Source organism: Phallusia mammillata, chromosome 7, assembly GCF_965637545.1.
Source record: "Phallusia mammillata chromosome 7, kaPhaMamm4.hap1.1, whole genome shotgun sequence".
NCBI classification, from domain to species: domain Eukaryota; kingdom Metazoa; phylum Chordata; class Ascidiacea; order Phlebobranchia; family Ascidiidae; genus Phallusia; species Phallusia mammillata.
Genome location: NC_137258.1, coordinates 21,119,664 through 21,138,312, shown reverse-complemented (window position 1 = coordinate 21,138,312; position 18,649 = coordinate 21,119,664). Strand labels below are relative to the sequence as shown.

General features: G+C 39.8%; 3 protein-coding genes and 1 pseudogene across 3 annotated transcripts; 1 reads left to right on the top strand and 3 right to left on the bottom strand.

The window, feature by feature from the left end:
• Positions 1-3,918: 3,918 nt before the first annotated feature.
• LOC145239078 (cytochrome P450 4V2 pseudogene) lies at positions 3,919-5,424 on the bottom strand (annotated as a pseudogene).
• A 3,275-nt stretch (positions 5,425-8,699) lies between these two features.
• Positions 8,700-10,205, bottom strand: LOC145239077 (cytochrome P450 4V2-like). Its single transcript, XM_080102363.1, has one exon. The coding sequence runs from the start codon at positions 10,203-10,205 to the stop codon at positions 8,700-8,702; it is 1,506 nt and encodes a 501-aa protein (XP_079958489.1).
• Positions 10,206-11,458: 1,253 nt separating this feature from the next.
• On the top strand, positions 11,459-13,394 carry LOC145238594 (cytochrome P450 4V2-like). The gene is made up of 2 exons (XM_080101810.1): positions 11,459-12,166; positions 12,542-13,394. Exons 1-2 carry the CDS (start codon positions 11,514-11,516, stop codon positions 13,392-13,394), a joined length of 1,506 nt encoding a protein of 501 aa, XP_079957936.1. The 5' UTR covers positions 11,459-11,513.
• A 1,278-nt stretch (positions 13,395-14,672) lies between these two features.
• Positions 14,673-16,718, bottom strand: LOC145237436 (cytochrome P450 4V2-like). Its single transcript, XM_080100292.1, has 2 exons — positions 15,964-16,718; positions 14,673-15,671 (listed from the first exon to the last, which is right to left on the bottom strand). Exons 1-2 carry the CDS (start codon positions 16,683-16,685, stop codon positions 14,819-14,821), a joined length of 1,575 nt encoding a protein of 524 aa, XP_079956418.1. The 5' UTR covers positions 16,686-16,718; the 3' UTR covers positions 14,673-14,818.
• Positions 16,719-18,649: the final 1,931 nt, after the last annotated feature.

Here is an 18,649-nt window from a genome sequence, read left to right as displayed (position 1 = left end):
ACGTGTCGAAATGCGCTGAAGCATAAAGCAGAACGTTCCCGCCTGTTAACGCTTCAGTTAGCCTATTGAGACTGAATTATCTGTCTCAAGTCTAAAACTGTCGTCACAAACTAAAATCTAATTTTATATTCAATCAGGGGTGAATTCAGTCTAACGCTTACGATCTCTGTGCACTATTTTCTAGTTTAAATTAGAGTTACTATTTAGCAGGGCTATGTCCTCTATATACTTACAACCTTTACCACACCACCTCTAGATTTTATTGGATGCAATGTAAGATTATACAATAACAAAGATTTACAAACTCAAAAACATAACATAACAATAGAACATAACATTACATTACATTACATTACATAAACTTGACGCAGTTGGGCGAGGCCTATCTATCCTGACGCAACTGGGCGCGGCCTTTATATCCGGTTGCCACCTGCGTAATGCGCTTCTAACTTTACACAATAAAAAGAGAATACATGCGAATAAAGTTACGATAGTTGCGATAAAGAATGCGTCAGTTATTCGTTTTTGAAATGCATGGTTTGTTTCTTTTAACAACGCAAGCCTAAACGTTTCCTGTCCCATCTGAGCAAACCGAGCAATATCACATCCTTCTGCAGTTTGCCTGCTATTTGAGGCATGACGAAAATGATTGACTGTCTGTGTTATTTCAACACCATAGTTAGCAAATGGCACCATGTTGCATTACGCAACACCGCCCAGCCAACATATTTCCAGCCAAGTCACTTTTTAGTAGGAATTGGATTTTTAAAATTGTAATCACACACCAGCAATTCCATCATAAAAATTTTGCCATGGTATTTTTAATTCATTATGGTTGTCGTATTTTTTCATATTGTTCGCTCGAAGAGTAAAATAGAATAGGTAACAAATAAACGAAACAAGCATTTATAGCCTGGAACGCACACACTAAAGGTAATCACTGTAGGCAAAACAGTAATGAATGCAGCACAATTAACGTAACACGTAACTGTGAAATGCGATATAACTCACGACACCCGCCTCTTCCTGCAAACAATTTCGTTTGCAGAAATTGCACATGACTCTTTTATAACGACAATCGGGTGCCAGGTGATCAGTTTTTCCTCAGCTGTAGCAAGAAGTATTCTTTCTAAACTGGTCTGCTGTAGGTGTGACAGACGTAGCAGATCCTTGCTTTGCATCCCGAACCTTGTACACCAATCCGCGAGTTCCACACACGGTTTCCTTTGCAACCTTTGCAGCGTCTTCGGTTTGCATTGTAACTTCAATAGCACGTGTAAAGTCATCGGCGTTGATTTTGAAGATTGCCATTAGCACTGCTTCATTGGCAATGATGCAAATAAAGGTCTTTAATTGAAGGAAAATTACACGTGCCTGCATCGTGGCGAATGCGTGCAGCTTTCTTGCACTGTATCCCCGGGCTTGCGTTGCATTTGCTCAAACACTTTAATAGTTCCTGAATAACAAACCGTTTCCATTCTAACTGTTCCTTCATGAAGCCTAGTATTTTCTTTGACTGAATGATTGCTCACAGTCTTGGCTGGAGAGCTTTGGCCTGCCAGATTTGATAGAAGCTTGTACGTTGTAGGGGTTTGATTGGTAAGACATACTTGACCCACCCTCGTTTCTGGCACAGCATATGCCTGACATCCAGCATCACTATAGTTTTGATACAAAATGGCGACGGTAAAAACTGCTGCTATACTTAAAGTCTCTTAACAACAACCTTCCCAATTTGTAAACCTTTGGCTAAGCTAAAATAACACAAACCTTTTTAAACAAGAATATTAGATCAACAAACGTTCACAAAAAGAATATTTTTAAACCTAACGTTTGCAGAAATACAACGCAAAAACATGTTATAACAGTTAACTGCAGTTCCGGTTAAAGAATTGTTTCCGGAACGACGTTCTACATAAAGCCTTTATACAATAGTGACACATGTATCCGGTATTTTTAGTATTTCTTTCGATTGGCTAATACTAAGTCGTTCTGTAAGATAATTACTCTATTTTCATCACTGCCATGAAGCACGTCTTTTTCATTATCTTTGCATTCCAATAAATTTGTGCCTTAATCAAACCAACTGGAACCGCTCTGTGTTTACAAGGTTTTGGATTCTAATCTATCTCGGTCGCTTGATTTTTTTCTTTATTCAGGGGGTTCGAACCTAGGACACTCCCGGACGAATCCCGATCAGGGTTTTTATATCTGTATATGGATCAGGCGCGCCGGACCATTCGGACTTGTGTTTTCGTTGAGCAAGAAACTTAAGCGACATTGCTCCTACCCAGTGGTTCCTGATTGGTTGAACGAAATTGAAATCACCAACTTCCTTAGTCAAAAAAATCAATCAAAAAAGGATTCAACGGACTTGCAATAAAACAGGTAGCTTAACGGTGGACCCATTGTGAGCATAACGCATTCAGTGACTGCCCGCCCACCGAGGATAAAAATTGAATAGACAACACATACACGTTTTAATATGCAAACAATTTTATTTATTGCTGCCCAAAAGTATAGAATACTTCATTTTTGATGAGTACATTTTTGCAACTAAAGCCGTTTGAACAATGTCCTCTTAAAGGTTTCAGATGCCCGCGAGAACAAGCCTCCAGTGTTTTTGATGTCTTCCTCTTTGTCATGTGCTTTGACTTTGAAGCGACGAAGTAAGTAGGCAATGATCAATTTCTTGATTCTTTTTTTGATGAAAGTCGCGATCTTTCGCCTCCATATAAAGACAGTTGTGACTCCAAAGAGAAGGAATAAAGCAAAAATCGTGAAAATCATGTTAATGATAATTTTCACTTCTTTTAAACCTTTAGCAGAGCTATAGAAAACACAAAATTTCAGAAGATTTAAACGACAAACAACAATAAATACATAATTTTTACAACGGACATATTTAATAATACCTCGCAAAGCAAGTTTGGCAAAGCATCTGACGAACCTGTAAGAGATTTTTTCTACCTAATTAACTGCCAGTTTTCAGTAGAAAGCTTCTTTCTCAATTATCATGAGGTCCAATTAGCTAGTTTTACAAAAAAACTGTCGAAATGCGTTGAAGCATAAAGCATAAAGTTCCCAGAACTTTAACGCCCAACCCAATATATTTTCTGCCAAGTCATTCATTTCCTTGTATTTGACTTTAGAAGTTACATATAGTTACATAAGTAATATGTAGGAATTGGAATTTTGAAATGGTAATCACATGGCAGCAATTTCATCGTGGCGATACCATCGCACAAAACTGCTATGCGTTTAAAAGGTTGTGGGTTATAATCTTATCTCGGTCGCTTGTGTTTCCCCGAGCAAGAAACAGAAGCGGTATTGCTCCAACCCACTGGTCCCAATGAGTTGAATTAAGTTGGAGTCACCAACTTCCATAGTCGAAAAAATCAAACAAAAAATGATTTAACGGACTTGCAATAACAAGTTTATAGAACTTTTCTGGCAAGTGCATTTAATTCTGACGTTTCGACGTCCTAAAGAGGTCGCCTTTATCGGGGTAAATAACACTGAATGTGTGTAGTACAGTGTACGATAAACGCAACGAAAACACCGCGTAATAACGAATGATTGGGTGACTGTCGCACGCCGCTGAAAGCATCACGTCTGTTTTTATGTTCATGGTGTTGTCCTGTTGGTGAATATTGCATGACTCAAGAAATAGTCTTTTCCTGTAGTCAGGCTTCCGGACTTGCAATAAAACAGACAGCTTAACGGCGGACTTATTGTGAGCATAACACATTCAGGCGTAGCATGCCCAACTAAGATAAACACAAACGAAATAAACAACTCTTTTATTTATTAATGCAAACAATTTTATTTATTGCTGCGCAAAAGTATAGAATAATTTAATTTTGGTGAGTACATTTTTGGAATACATTTTTGGTAAGTAGGCCTACACTTTTGCAACTAAATTCGTTTGGATAATGTTATGTTTAGGGTTTCAGATGGTCGTAAAATCAAATCTCCATCTATTTTGATGTCTTCCTCTCTATCATGGGCTGTGACTTTATAGCGACGCAGCAACTTGGCAAGGATCAACTTCTCTTCAAGTTGAGCGAATTTCTGACCTATACAGTTTCTTGGTCCGGCCGAAAATGGGATGTAAGCATAAGGATGACGACCTGCACTGTTTTCATTGTTAAATCGATCCGGGTTAAAACTATCGGGGTCCTCCCAAAACTCAGGATTTCTATGCAAACTATAGACAAGGATTATTGATTCCGTTTCCTTTGGAACCATGTAACCATCTATGTAGCAATCTTCGGATATTTTACGTGCAATTAACGGCACTGAAGGATAAATTCGCAAAGCTTCCTTAGTTACTTGGTCCAGGTATTCTAGCTTTTTGATGTCATCCATCATCGGCGTGGGGTTATCTCCAAATGCCTCAACTATTTCGTCATGAACACGTCGTTGTACGTCAGGATGACGTCCCAAGATGTAAAGGCACCACGTCATGGCAGCAGCTGTAGTGTCGTGACCTTCAAACATAAAAGTATCAACTTCCTCCTGGATGTCAGAGAGCGAGAGAGCATCCCCTTCTTCTGTCTTGGCGTGGATGAGGACATCAAGGAATGCCATCCTTCGTGAGATCTTCTTTTCATCCTTGCTCTTTATCCTCTTTTCAATCACGCTTCTCGTGAATCCGTGAAGGATTTTAAGACTTTCTTTCTGCTCTTTGCCCATTTGCATTTTGTCAAATGCATAGTCCCACCAGAGATGTGGATACTTCTGGCGGTTTTGCACGATTTCTGACATTTCTTTGATTGCTTTTACATAATCCGAGTCCTTGTCACATTGTGCGTTGACGGTTTGGCCCATGGCTGTCTCGCAGATGATATCAAGGGCACATAAGGTCATGGCGTTGCCAATATCCACCCGAACCCCTGACGACACTTTGTCATCGACGATTTTCAACATTATATCACACTGCTCGTTCATCACCGCCAGAAAGTCCTGTAAAATGTTAAAATGGAAGGTTGGTGTAATAAGGCGTCTTCTTTGGTGCCATTTTTTGCCTCCAGAAGTAAGTAGACCGGTACCAAGCCAAGGGTGTAAAAATTGGTAACCGAATGATTTTTCGATGTGTTTCGAGCTTTTTAGCAAAACTTCAACAGTGTCCGGATGGGCCACAGTAATCTGGGGCATAGGTCCCATCCACTGTATCCAAAACTTTTGATTTCGTTCGTTTATCATTACTGAAGCTTGTTCAGTGAGAAACTTGAAGAAGTCGGCAGTGCTTCTTGGCAGAAGGTAGGTATGACCGAAAAGAGGAAAAGCAAGATGCGGTATTTGAGGCAGTTTGCTGTATGCGATCCTGTTTTTGATGAAAGTTGCAATCTTTCGCCAGCATATCAGTACAGCTGTTGTAACTCCACAAAGAATGAATGAAGCAACAATCGTTAGTGCCATTTTATCGACAACTTTCTCCTTTGGTTATGTTGAAACAACACAAAACTTCTAAAACAAAAAATATTTGGATACGCTTGCTTCATAAAGAATGAAAGAGACAACAACTTTTTTCAGCAAACTTTTGTATTTATTGCTGAGCTGAAGCAAAGAATACTTCATTACTACCGTCTGAACTTGAAGATTGTTTTCACGAATACGAGGTAATTAAGACAACACGTATAAATTTTTAATACAAACAAACCTAGTTTATTCTATTGTTGTGCACAAGTACATACTTCATTACGACTGTAAAGATATCATCCCAAATAACCGTCATATTATAGCTTTCCAACAACGAAATCACAGCCGCGTACAGAAGGCTAGATGCTTAGCTTCCGGTACGTCATAGAATACACAACGATCTCTGCAAAGTTCATGTCGACTCATTATTATGCAAAAGCGGCCGATCACATCGGTGGGAATTCCCCTCCTCTCACACCACTATATGTAGGGTTGCCATCGACATGAAACCAAAAATAAGGACAACCGAAAAATTAACTTTTCATACGAAACGAAACAAACGTTTTTGAACAAATATTTGCATGTATACGAGACATGACATATCATATGCAATATTTGGACCAGAAACAATCTGTTCCAGCAACTCCTTGTTTATAAAGAATATACTTCGTGCATCTGATGACAGCTCCGGTCTAGGTTTACTTTTACTTATAGCAAGGATTTGACTGTCATTTCACTAAGTTTGTTCCTTGTAATTGTTGAAAATAAGACAAAATAAGGAAGCAAGGCAAAAAGAAGGACATTTCTTAGAAATAAGGACAATGAAATTCTCTAAGACATAACCCTTCAAAATAAGGACAAATCTTAGAAATAAGGACGGTATGGCAACCCTATATGTAAAGCGATTTCGGGATTTTTGGACTTATTAGAGCTGCAACTGCAAGCAATCTTAAGTAAGAAGTTCGAACTATCAACTTGGTGAGGCTCATATCACAAACCGATTGCGTTGTTAATTTACAGGAGTAACAGTACTTTGAAAAACTCCCGATAAACCTTGTATTAGCGAACTCACTTTGCTACCGCATGTCTTTAAACTTGAAAGCTGCTCACAGGGGAACCAACATTTTACGCCTGTTTCATAACGTTCCAAAAACTTTGTCCAACCTTAACACACACGCATCAGACTTTTTGGGAAATCGCCCTTTTCTCTTGTACTTGAACTTGGTCTACATTGGTTTTACCACCAAAATATGGCCATGTTGCTGTTCAAAATTTGATGAGCTAATTTTTAAGGATGAAGAAAAGTAAAAGTAATCTAACGCGTCGTTTTCGAAAAGTTGCCAGCTTCACAGATCGCGTAACATGTCCCCTCTGTTTTCTTAGTAATTACCACATTGATGTGGTCAGATCATCATTTGCACAAATTCAGAACGAAATGCTACCGCATGACGAGTATTAAATGCATATTATTATGTCGTCAAAATAACGGCAATTGCAATTTTGACAAAAGAACTAATTAAACAGTTTAGAGCGGGGGTGTCCCCCGCGTGGTATTTTTTAAATGACTCATATTGGCAACTTAATTTATGGCGAATTTTTATTCCGAAAAATTGACATTTATTGTTTGCTTATTTCTTTGTTAATAGAGCAGTAATACACAACTGTTCAAGTTGCTTTTATTGCATCACAATGCGCATCACAATACGCATCACAAATTATACATTGTTACGTCACAATCTGACTCGTGCTTCAAGAGTCAGTTAGTGTTTCTTGGTTCATTGAGATACTTCTGGTATCAGGGGCTCGCGCGAAACGCATTTAGCAGTAAAACCTCTTCCGCACTCTGCAGTGATATAGATTATGCCAAACAGGAAACAAAAAGCAAGTAACGCTAACAGAACTTTCCAAGAAAGGTTGACATGTGACTTTGAATCCCCTGTAAGATCAGTAATTTCTGACAGCCATATGGGAAAATTACTTCGCATTGCTCCATCGGCCATCTCGCCGAATATTGCCAAACTTGTTAGAGAAAAACAGTGCCAAACTTCACATTGAAATGTCGACGTGTGGGAAAAACTTTGCTGACTTAACTATATCTTGGTGTGTTTATTGTTCTTATAACTGTAAAAGAGGATAAAACACATTTCTAAGACTAGAATTTCGGTGTGAGGATTTTAATTAGACGTTATAAGATAGCTATTTCTAAGATTCCGAATTAGCAGTAACACTCAAGTGGCCCGCGCAATCATTCGTAAACCGCATGTGGCCCTTTGGCCAAAAAGGTTGGACACCCCTGGTTTAGAGCGTCGGAGATCCAAGTTTCAGCTGAGTAAAATAATGTTTTTAGTTAACGCAACGCAACGTTCATTTTCCACACATGGAAATTCAATAAAACTCTGTTTATTGTTATGCAAAGAGAACTGTCTTCTGGCAGAAAGCATAGTTCAATTTTTCATCTTACTTTTAAAGAAGAGATTGCAATTTTTTTAACAAAACAGCATTAGGAGAAGGCAAAGAGTTTTGATACCACTGTCAGTTAAGAAGCTGGATATACCCTGTTACTGGAAATAGCTCCAATGCAACTTTAAAATGATATCCGAAACAGAGAAACCTGAATAATTGTAGTACTTTAGTTTATTACAAAGCGGAGTATTTTGGGGAAAATCGTAATCTTTACCCGAATTACAGTCGATAGTTTCAGGGAAAATTAACGTTGTATAGGTTAAAGAACCAAACAGGTGAAAGTGGCGAAAATCATTTGTATTGCAGCTAATTTGTAACTTTGGCAATTGACCTGGCAACACAGGTTGTTGTGCACTTCACTGGCGATCGCTCGTCACAAAATTGCAACATCTACATTCAAAGTCACAATAAAATCGGACACGTTTAGCACGTAATACACGTTTAAAAGCGTACCACACGACAGCAAGAGCAATGCAAATGAAATTCAATTACCAAATACTTATAGTTTTTTTTTTAATTGCCACTATAACTCAAAGAGAATTCATAAAAAAAAAACAATGGCGGTGTACGACACAGCATCACAACAACACATCGTTATTTATACAGTTTACGGCAGTGGTGGAATTCAGCCGGTTCGCACCGGTTCAAAAGAACCATCTCACGAAATTTTATGAGATCAGCGAACCGGTTAGCATTACTGGTTGACAATGGACGTTTTGTAGCAGAAACGGCTGAAACATATGACTTTTGTCATAGAATCGACTGACAAAAAAAAATTGAATCCCACCACTGGTTTAAGTATATTTTTGCAACTAAAGTCGTTTGGACAGTGTCATGTTAAGGGTTTCAGATGGTCGTAAAATCAAATCTCCATCCATTTTGATGGCTTCCTCTTTGTCATGTGATGTGACTTTGTAGCGACGCAGCAACTTGGCAAGGATCAACTTCTCTTCAAGTTGAGCGAATTTTTGGCCGATGCAATTTCTTGGTCCGGCCGAAAATGGGATGTAAGCATAAGGATGACGACCTGCACTGTTTTCCTTGCTAAATCGATCCGGGTTAAATCTTTCGGGGTCGTCCCAAAACTCAGGATTTCTATGTAGATTATAGACTATAACGGACGCTTGTGTTCCTTGAGGAATCAAGTAACCATCTATGTAGCAATCTTCGGATATTTTACGTGCAATTAACGGCACTGAAGGATAAATACGTAAAGCTTCCTTTGTCACTTGTTCCAGGTATTCTAGCTTTTTGATGTCATCCATCATCGGAGTAGGGTTATCTCCTAGCATTTCATCTATTTCGTCATGAACACGTCGCTGTACATCAGGATGACGTCCCAAAACGTAAAGACACCACGTCATGGCAGCAGCTGTAGTGTCATGACCCTCAAACATGAAAGTATCAACTTCCTCCTGGATGTCAGAGAGCGAGAGAGCATCCCCTTCTTCTGTCTTGGCGTGGATGAGGACATCAAGGAATGCCATCCTTCGTGAGATCTTCTTTTCTTCTTTGCTCTTCATCCTTTTTTCAATCACGCTTCTCGTGAATCCATGAAGGATGTTGAGACTCTCTTTTTGTTCCTTGCCCATTTGCATTTTGTCAAATGCATAGTCCCACCAGAGATATGGGTGCTTCTGACGGTTTTGCACGATTTCTGACATTTTTATGATAGCTTTTACATAATCCGAGTCCTTGTTACTTTGTGCGTTGACGGTTTGGCCCATGGCTGTCTCGCAAATGATATCAAGGGCACACAAGGTTACGACATTGCCAATATCCACCCGAACCCCTGACGACACTTTGTCATCGACGATTTTCAACATTATATCACACTGCTCGTTCATCACGGCTAGAAAGTCCTGTAAAATGTTAAAATGGAACGTTGGCGTAATCAGGCGTCTTCTTTGGTGCCATTTTTTGCCTCCAGATGTAAGTAGACCGGTGCCAAGCCAAGGATGTAAAAATCGGTAGACGAACGATTTTTCCAGATGTTTAGAGCTTCTTAGCAAAACCTCAACTACATCCGGGTGGGCCACAGTGATCAAGGGTACAGGTCCCATCCACTGCAACCAAAACTGTCGTTTCCGTTGGTTTATCATCATTGAAGCTTGGTCGGTGAGAAACTTAAAGAAATCTGCCGTGTTGCTTGGCAATAGATAGGTGTGGCCGAAAAAAGGAAAAGCAAGGTGCGGTATTTGAGGCAGTTTGCTGTATGCAAACCTGTTTTTAATAAAAGTCGCAATGTTTCGCCACCATACCAACACAGCTGTTGTAACTCCCATCAGAATAAATGAAGCAGTAAGCGAAAATTCCATGTTTGTCTTTAAAACAGCCCTATGTTTTTTTGGCCTTCAGACTAAACCTAAAACGTGCAATGGTCAAGTGATTTTTAATGGCAATGTAGAGAAATCTTCGGATGTAGCATGTTTCTAATTAATACCAAACGTTATCGGGTTCAAAAATGCAGATAATGATCAAACCAATTAAAAAGAATCCCAACAGATTTCGTGTGCACAGATATTTGCAACCCTGCCACCAAAAATCACCAGCATAATCACATTTGTGCACTACAACTGGCCAACAAGCAAGTTCTATTTTTTTCTTTCATGCTTATTCTATATGGGTAAAAAGCCAGATAATGTTATGCTCAAAGTTATGCTCCCTTCCAGCTTGTTTCACGTAAGTACACAAGCTTTAAAACTAACTTATACTCTACTAACACAAGGCGTTTACACAAATCACTCGGTCATCTATGCGACAAAAGTCTTATTTGCAAAAAGGTATTACCCAATGTTGTAAAGGCTCCATAGTAGATCGTAGGTTAAGATAACCCTCAGTAGGTCGTAGGTTATGATTACCCGTGAGACGTAGAAATAAGCATACAAACTCAAACAGCTGCTTGCACTATTACTGTTTCTATTCGTTGAATACGTTACCACTGGCACTACAACTAAATTTTAACCAGAATGCATGAGAAACGTCGGCTGTTTCAACGGTCCTTTACAACTCTAAACCAGATGTGGCAAACGTTAAGCTAATAGTTTGCCGTACGCGTAAAAGTCAACAGTGATGAAGGACGCGCGAGGCTCCCAACATGACATAGCAAATATCAATCATTACCAGCACCTAACACGATATTTTGTGTGTTTACACATAAAAGGCTTTTTATGAACAAGATTTCGAGTGAATTCTACTGGTAACTGTTCGTTGTATTATTACCGAGTTTTATATGCAATAGAACAGCTTATATTGGATAAAAATGCGGCCCGCGGACTTAACGTTAATTGTATTTGGTCCTGCAGTCATGAGGGCTGCACACCTTTGTCCGAGACTATTTAAAAAACCAACAATGAGCTTCTTTACCCTATTATAGGCCAGTTTTGCTGTCAGAAACAGGGCAATTGAAAGGATTGCCAAACACCGCTCTTTAAAACGTCTTCATAGAGCCATAGCAGGAGATTAATTTTCGCAATTTCTTCGTTATTTCAATCTTTTCTTATCATTCAGCTTTGCGTATTTTGGTTGCAGGTTAGTAGTTTATTTCAAGTTTGCAATCTATCTGCAAGAGAGTTTAAAGGTGAAAAATTTATAATTGCCTTGTTTTCGAGTGCTTGTGAAACTTCATGATGGCATACTTCACCGCATTGACCATAATCACTGCCCTGTTCTGTGGACTGTTGCTTTATCGTAACAAACTGGCAGCAGCTTGGAAAAGGAGACAGATGTTGAAAATGGTACCCAGTTTGCACCAGATAGCTTTCCCGCTAATTGGTCACACATACCTCTTACCTAGTCGCCCATCAGACTTTTTTAAGTATATTTCGACTGTAATTCATGAAGCGGCTACAAAACGCGGCCAAAGAATCATTAATATATGGTTTGGGCCGATCCCAACGATGTTTGTATTTCACCCAAGCTGCGTGGAAGTGATTCTTAGAAGCTCAAAACATAGAGAAAAAACATTTTTCTATGACTTCTTCCATCCTTGGCTCGGCACAGGCCTTCTTACGTCTTCTGGACAAAAATGGCAACAACGTCGTCGCCTTCTAACACCAAGCTTCCATTTCGATATCTTGCAAGACTTTTTGGAGGTCATGAACGAACGTAGTCAACGCATGCTAGCATGTATTGATGTCAAGGTCAAATCCGGGCAGGAAGTTGACCTTGGAAAAGCGGTGACCTTGTGTGCCCTTGACATCATTTGCGAGACGGCTATGGGACAGACGGTCAACGCCTTGGAAAAACAAGACTCCCATTATGTCAAAGCTTTATACAGGTAAATCTAAAACTTATGTTTACTCAAGTAACTCAACTACAATAAAGCTCAGTTAACCCGGATCTTCGCCTGATTCCAACAAAACTTGAAGTATAAATGATTTGTAGTGTGGGAAGGCTTTATTTAACTGACATCGGATAAACTGGATCTTCGCCTGTTTCGGAAATTTTTTTTTTTTGATTTCTGTCGTTGCTTCAGAGTTAAGACTCGGTCGGATTTGGGCTAAAGTTTAAATAAAACAAGCTTGACTTTATGCTCAGTACCAACTGTGCATTATTTACAACCTGGTTGTCCAATTCGAGTTTTGTACTTTATTTTAAATTCTAAATTTGGCTCTTTTATTTGCTTCCTAAGCTTTGGATGTTTTCATTTCAGAGTCTCTGAACTTATGGTACTGCGACCGAACACACCATTCTACTGGCCGGACTTTATCTTTAACAATCTAAGTATCGGTAAAGAGCAGAAAAAACTTCTTGAAATTCTTCATGGATTCACGAGAAGCGTGATTGAAAAGAGGATGAAGAGCAAAGATGAAAAGAAGATCTCACGCAGGATGGCATTTCTTGATGTCCTCATCCACGCCAAGACAGAAGAAGGGGATTCTCTCTCGCTCTCTGACATCCAGGAGGAAGTTGATACTTTCATGTTTGAAGGTCATGACACGACAGCTGCTGCCATGACATGGTGCCTTTATATCATGGGACGTCATCCTGACGTGCAACAACGTGTTCATGACGAAGTAACATCAGTTCTAGGAGATCGTCAAAATCTGAATATGGATGACATAAAAAGTCTTCACTACTTAGAGCGAGTGACAAAGGAAGCTCTTCGCCTATACCCGGCAGTGCCACTTTTTGGGCGTGTTACCAGCGAGGACTGCCACATAGACGGTTACAACTTGCCAAAAGGTACCATGGTTGTTTCAAGCGTTTACAATTTGCATAGAAACCCCGAGGTTTGGGAGGAACCAGAAAAATTTGACCCCGATCGTTTCAGTAAAGAGAACAGCGCTGGTCGGCACCCTTACGCTTACATCCCATTTTCGGCTGGACCTAGAAACTGCATTGGTCAGAGGTTTGCACAAATGGAGGAGAAAGTGATTCTGGCTCAGCTGCTGCGCCGATACAAAGTCAAGGCTCACGACAAGGAAGATGAGCTTGAAATGGATGGTGATTTAATTCTTCGTCCTACAAACCCTCTTCGGTTTACACTGGAGGAAAGGGCGTAAATTCTGTGGCACTTTTCAGATTATACACTTTAGTACAAATAGACAAATAATTATAATACTACCCGCATTTATTATTTATTTATTTACGATAAGTAACTACAGACAGTGCATAATATTTCTACCTATCTCATCGGTACAGCTGGTGACAAGCCGTATTGGTTAGTGTGCCATCTAAAGGCACTCCGGTTAGTTGAGAGTAACAGACAGAAAAGCCATGCCTCGACCAATTCTGTTCAATGCCACAATTGAGCATATACCACAGAGGCATAAACCACGTTCATAATACTATCGCTAAACAGTCCTGTGACTATGTCTGATGCTGAATAGACTTCGGAGCCTCTAATTCAGTGACAAGAATACCAAAATCAGGGGTGTCCAAACTTTTTTTAATGGGGGCCAATTTTTACCAAGTGAAGACGCCCGCGGGCCAACGTGTTTGTAGAATTAGAACACAAATATACGGGATTTAAGAAATTGTGGAATTATGTTGCGCCAGAACGATGTACACTTCCTTTTTACCGGGAAAAAGTTCCATGGAAGGCTTTTGCTTGAAGTCGCAAGTCGCCAAATCATAAACACCTAATCCGGACGATGGCGGGCACAATTTGAAAAAAAACACAGCTGCGGGCCACTTGAAATGCCGCCGCGGGCCGCACTTTGGACACCCCTGACCTAAATGGTCGGGATAAGTAACACCCAAGATTTAATTCAACACGGATCGCTGCATTGACCCAAAAGAAACATGATACTACCTTCGTCTGAATTCCAACGACAAAAAGCTACAGAGTGTGTCTTATATGTCAGAGTTCTTCGTCGAGCCGTTTTTTGGAGAGATGGTGTTTGGATTGCAGATTAAACAAAACGTGCTTGATTTAAATCAAGCAATTGTGCCTCACTTTACACTGAAAACCATTTTTACCAACTTACTGGGTCTTTGTTTTTAGCAAAAAAAATTCGGCTTGGTGCCATAACTCCAGGCCTGCTTATGCAACTCGATTAGCCTACATTTGGATTGTGTTGTGTGCTTTCTTAAAAGCGTTGTATGATCTGTTTAGTAGTTACTTTTTCGCTTACTAATTATTTTGCTCTTTGCTGTATGGTTGATGATTCTTCAAGCTAAACCAATTTGTGAAAATACCAGTTTATGACCATCGAGTGTTAATTAGCGCAGGTAACGGGCTGGTCAGAATCTACATTTCATCAGAAACCGATGACTTTACGCAACCAAACGTTTCCGAGTCTGTGTAAATATTTGCTTGACAAATGAAAAATTGCTGACACGCATTATAATTGACATCGGGAACTGTATATGGAAGACATTATACGGTGAATTATAAATCTACACATATATTTAAAACGGGGTACCATCAATCGCACAACCAACAATACAAATTAGGACTATACAGATAAAAAGCAGTAACATTTTAACATCTTTTCTCCAAAACAAACCGAATCGGTTTGGTCGGACGCAAAATTAGATCTCCATCCATCGGTATTTCACCTTCTTTTTCAGGTGAGGTGACTTTGTAGCGACGAAGCAACTGTGTTAAAATTACTTTCTCTTCCATTTGAGCGAACTTCTGCCCGATGCAATTCCTTGGTCCGGCCGAAAATGGAATGTAGGCGTAAGGATGTCGACCTGCACTGTTGTCTTTGCTGAAACGATCAGGGTCAAAGCGAAGAGGATCTTTCCAGATTTCGGGATTTCTGTGAATGCAAAACGGGGGAATAACCACCTGGGAGTTTTTCGGTATAGTGTATCCATCAAGTTGGCAATCTTCAGTTGTAACTCGACCAAACATAGGCACCGAGGGGTAAAGACGCAGGGCTTCTTTTGACACTTGCTCTAGGTATTCAAGTTTCCTTAGGTCGTCCATTGTCAGTGTGCGGTCGTCTCCTAGTACGTCATCTATTTCGGCATGCACTCGTTGTTGCACGTCAGGGTGACTCGCAAGCATAAACAGGCACCAGGTCATTGCAGCAGCTGTGGTGTCGTGACCTTCAAACATGAAAGTATCAACTTCCTCCTGGATGTCAGAGAGCGAGAGAGCATCCCCTTCTTCTGTCTTGGCGTGGATGAGGACATCAAGGAATGCCATCCTTCGTGAGATCTCCTTTTCGTGTTTGTTTTTTACTCTTTTTTCAATCACGCTTCTTGTAAAACCGTGAAGAACGCCAAGAACCTTTTCTTGCTCTTTTCCTATTCCCATCTTGCTGAAGGCAAAGTCCCACCACAAGCTCGGGCGCTTTTGTCGTTCTTGTACAATTTCCGATATTCTAAACAATATACCATAATGTTTGAGGCAAATTTAAAGCCTGTTTTATTTTAGTAACATTTCAAGCATTGTTTGCTTGGGATATGCTCCAGCAAGTCGTGAGTGCTACGTGAGTAAACACAGGTAAGCAAACATCATGATAAGGCAAAGTATAATGACATTTGGCTGTGTTTAGCCACAACCTATACCCATTATTATCGCCGCATTTAAAGCCGCATACTATTTCTTGCAATAGATTTAAATACCGAACTAACGAAATGAAATTGGTGCCCAAGTTTTACACCCAGTATTACCTGTACAAAGACTTTACATAAAGAGAATCTTCATTTTCTTGGGCGTTCACAGTTTGGCCCATGGCAGTTTCACAAATGATGTCAAGGGCACACAAGGTCACAGCCTTACCAAGGTCAACCTTTTGCCCAGATTTGACCTTGGCATCGATGCAAGACAACATCGTGTCGCTCTGTTCGTTCATGACCTCCATAAAATCTTGCAAAATGTTGAAGTGAAAGCTAGGAGTAATTAGACGTCGCCTTTGCTTCCATTTCTGGCCTCCGGACGTCAGAAGACCTTTGCCGAGCCAGGGATAAAGAAAGCGATAAACAAATGACTTTTCCATGTGTTTTGTGCTGCGCATGATCACTTCAGCACAGTCTGGGTGCATAACGAACATCATTGGTAAAGGTCCGAGCCATAGAACAGCGAACTTTTGTTTCAGTTCGTGCATGGACTTGTCAGCGATGTCTGTCACAAATTTGAAAAACTCATCTGCCTTCTTTGGAAACAGATAGCTATGACCCACCAAGGGCAAAGCAGTCTCCGGAATTGTAGGCAACAGACTGACCATTTTTCTGCTTTTGATGCCGTTAAGAATTGACTTCCAGTAAACCAATATTGCAACAGAGGCTGCCGCCATAAAAGCCAGTATTGCTACAGTACTCATTTTGCCAAAATAATACTTAGCGAATTTTAGTTTGTAAAAGGCCTGCAGGAAATATGCAAAATATGGTTTCATTATATGCAAGTACCATTGAGTAAAAACCCATTCTTACAACTTTCTGACTGTCATATTCTCTGCATGCAAAAACTGTTTTTAACATCCTGTCTTTTATCGCGTAGATTAAGAACTAACCACCTGTCTTGAGGAAGAGGAAAATAAACCATTGAAAAAGAAACCAACCCGAGAACTTCAGGCGTTGGAGCAAACCATTTGACACGGTCGCAGTTCATTTAAACCGTTTGTGTTCAAGTCACGCAAAGTCAAGTTGAAGCGTATGCTACAGATTGCGTTTTATGTTGCTTAGTTAGTATGCTACAGGTTGTTCAGAAGTCATGAAAACGTTACGGGCCAAGTATGGTCTGGAGTCTGTGTATATACCCACTACACAATCATTTCCAAACTAAAAATAAAGTTTCAATCAAAAAGGTGATCATTGTGTTGAAATAAGACAGTCATGAAAATCCATTGAAACTACCTTGTTATAAAGTGGGACTCGAACCATAGAGACTTACATCTTGACCTAACTTGATCTGCGACTCAAATCACTGGAAACTATAAATGATTATAACTAGCCCACAAAAAAGTTCAAAACGTTGCATATTCTTTGCAATGGGCAGTTTCAAGTTTGCAATAGCGTTTGTTTTCGCAATAGCTTTACGTGCAAACCTACACAATCAAATTTTCAAAGCAGTACACACTATGGCTATGCAGTCCGAAACCAACAACAACAAACAACGCAACTGCTGCTACCTAGAAGCAATTCAACGCATAGGGCTAACAAGGCTTCCTGTATCAGTCTGGCTTTACACAACGACAAAGTGAATCAGGCTAGAGTTAGGCAACATAAAGCACATTAAAAAAAGACACGTCAAAACCTAGGCACATACTTCACGCGATTCTTAGAAAAGATGCTACGCCTTTGAGCATAACAACAATGTCACCTCAAGCAAAACCAAATAAAATGCCGACAGCACGGTCGCTGACTAGTGTGCAGTCGTCCGTGACGTAACCAGCTTTTTTTCTCTTTACAGCAAAATCAATTTGAAGGCTGGAAAGTCAGGTGTTTTCATGCTTTAGGTTAGCAATTTCGAAAATTGTTTTTTGTGAGTAACGAATGTGTGCAAACCTGTTACAGTTAGTTCGTATTCGAAAAAAAAGCTGTGAATTGCTTTAGTCTTGACAGGAACGTACTGTCAGAAAGTTAGTTAACCTACAACCTACTGCTGTCAAGACCTTTTACGCTATTCGTACAAGTTTCCTAACGCTTGGCGTAGCAAAAGTAATGTTTTCAAAAAGAAAAATATAACCAAAAATTCATATACTTTGAACTCCATTGCCTACAATAAACCTTATTATGCCTTTCAATGCACTGCAAGTTATAAAATCTTGGTCTATAATAGCTCATTTAAGCCGACAATAGCATTGTGGTGCAGACTTCCGGAGTGGTTTAAATGTAAAACGCTATGTTTGGCTAGCTGCCTTAGTTCACCAATAAGCTGTTGTTGAAAAAAACTAACTTGTTTCAGTTTAAGAAACGGCCAGTAAGACCTATAACATGTATAAGTGCTTTAGTACACTGACAATGAATCGTTTGTCGGTGTTTTTCAACATGAAATAAATTCGACTTTGACCTTTCTGCTTAGCCCAGTAAACCAAAACAGAGCTTTTGTGTAGAAATATATGCACATGAGATTTAAACATAAGATTGTACCAGTGTGACCAAAAAGCAGATTGTCGCTATGACGTGATTTATTGTATCATTTGCTCGTGATTATTACAGCCATTTACGTGAAAAAACAATAGGCTTAACCCGTTGAAGTTAATAATTAATCCATGACTTGCTGCTTTTGAGGTTTTGCTCATTGTTTACCAACAAATGATTACGTTACCTACATCAACGTACGAAATTAGCAAGCATAGCAAATGCGGTCGACAATAAACTTTGTACCAGACACAGCGTTCCCTTTTTTGCAGCATTT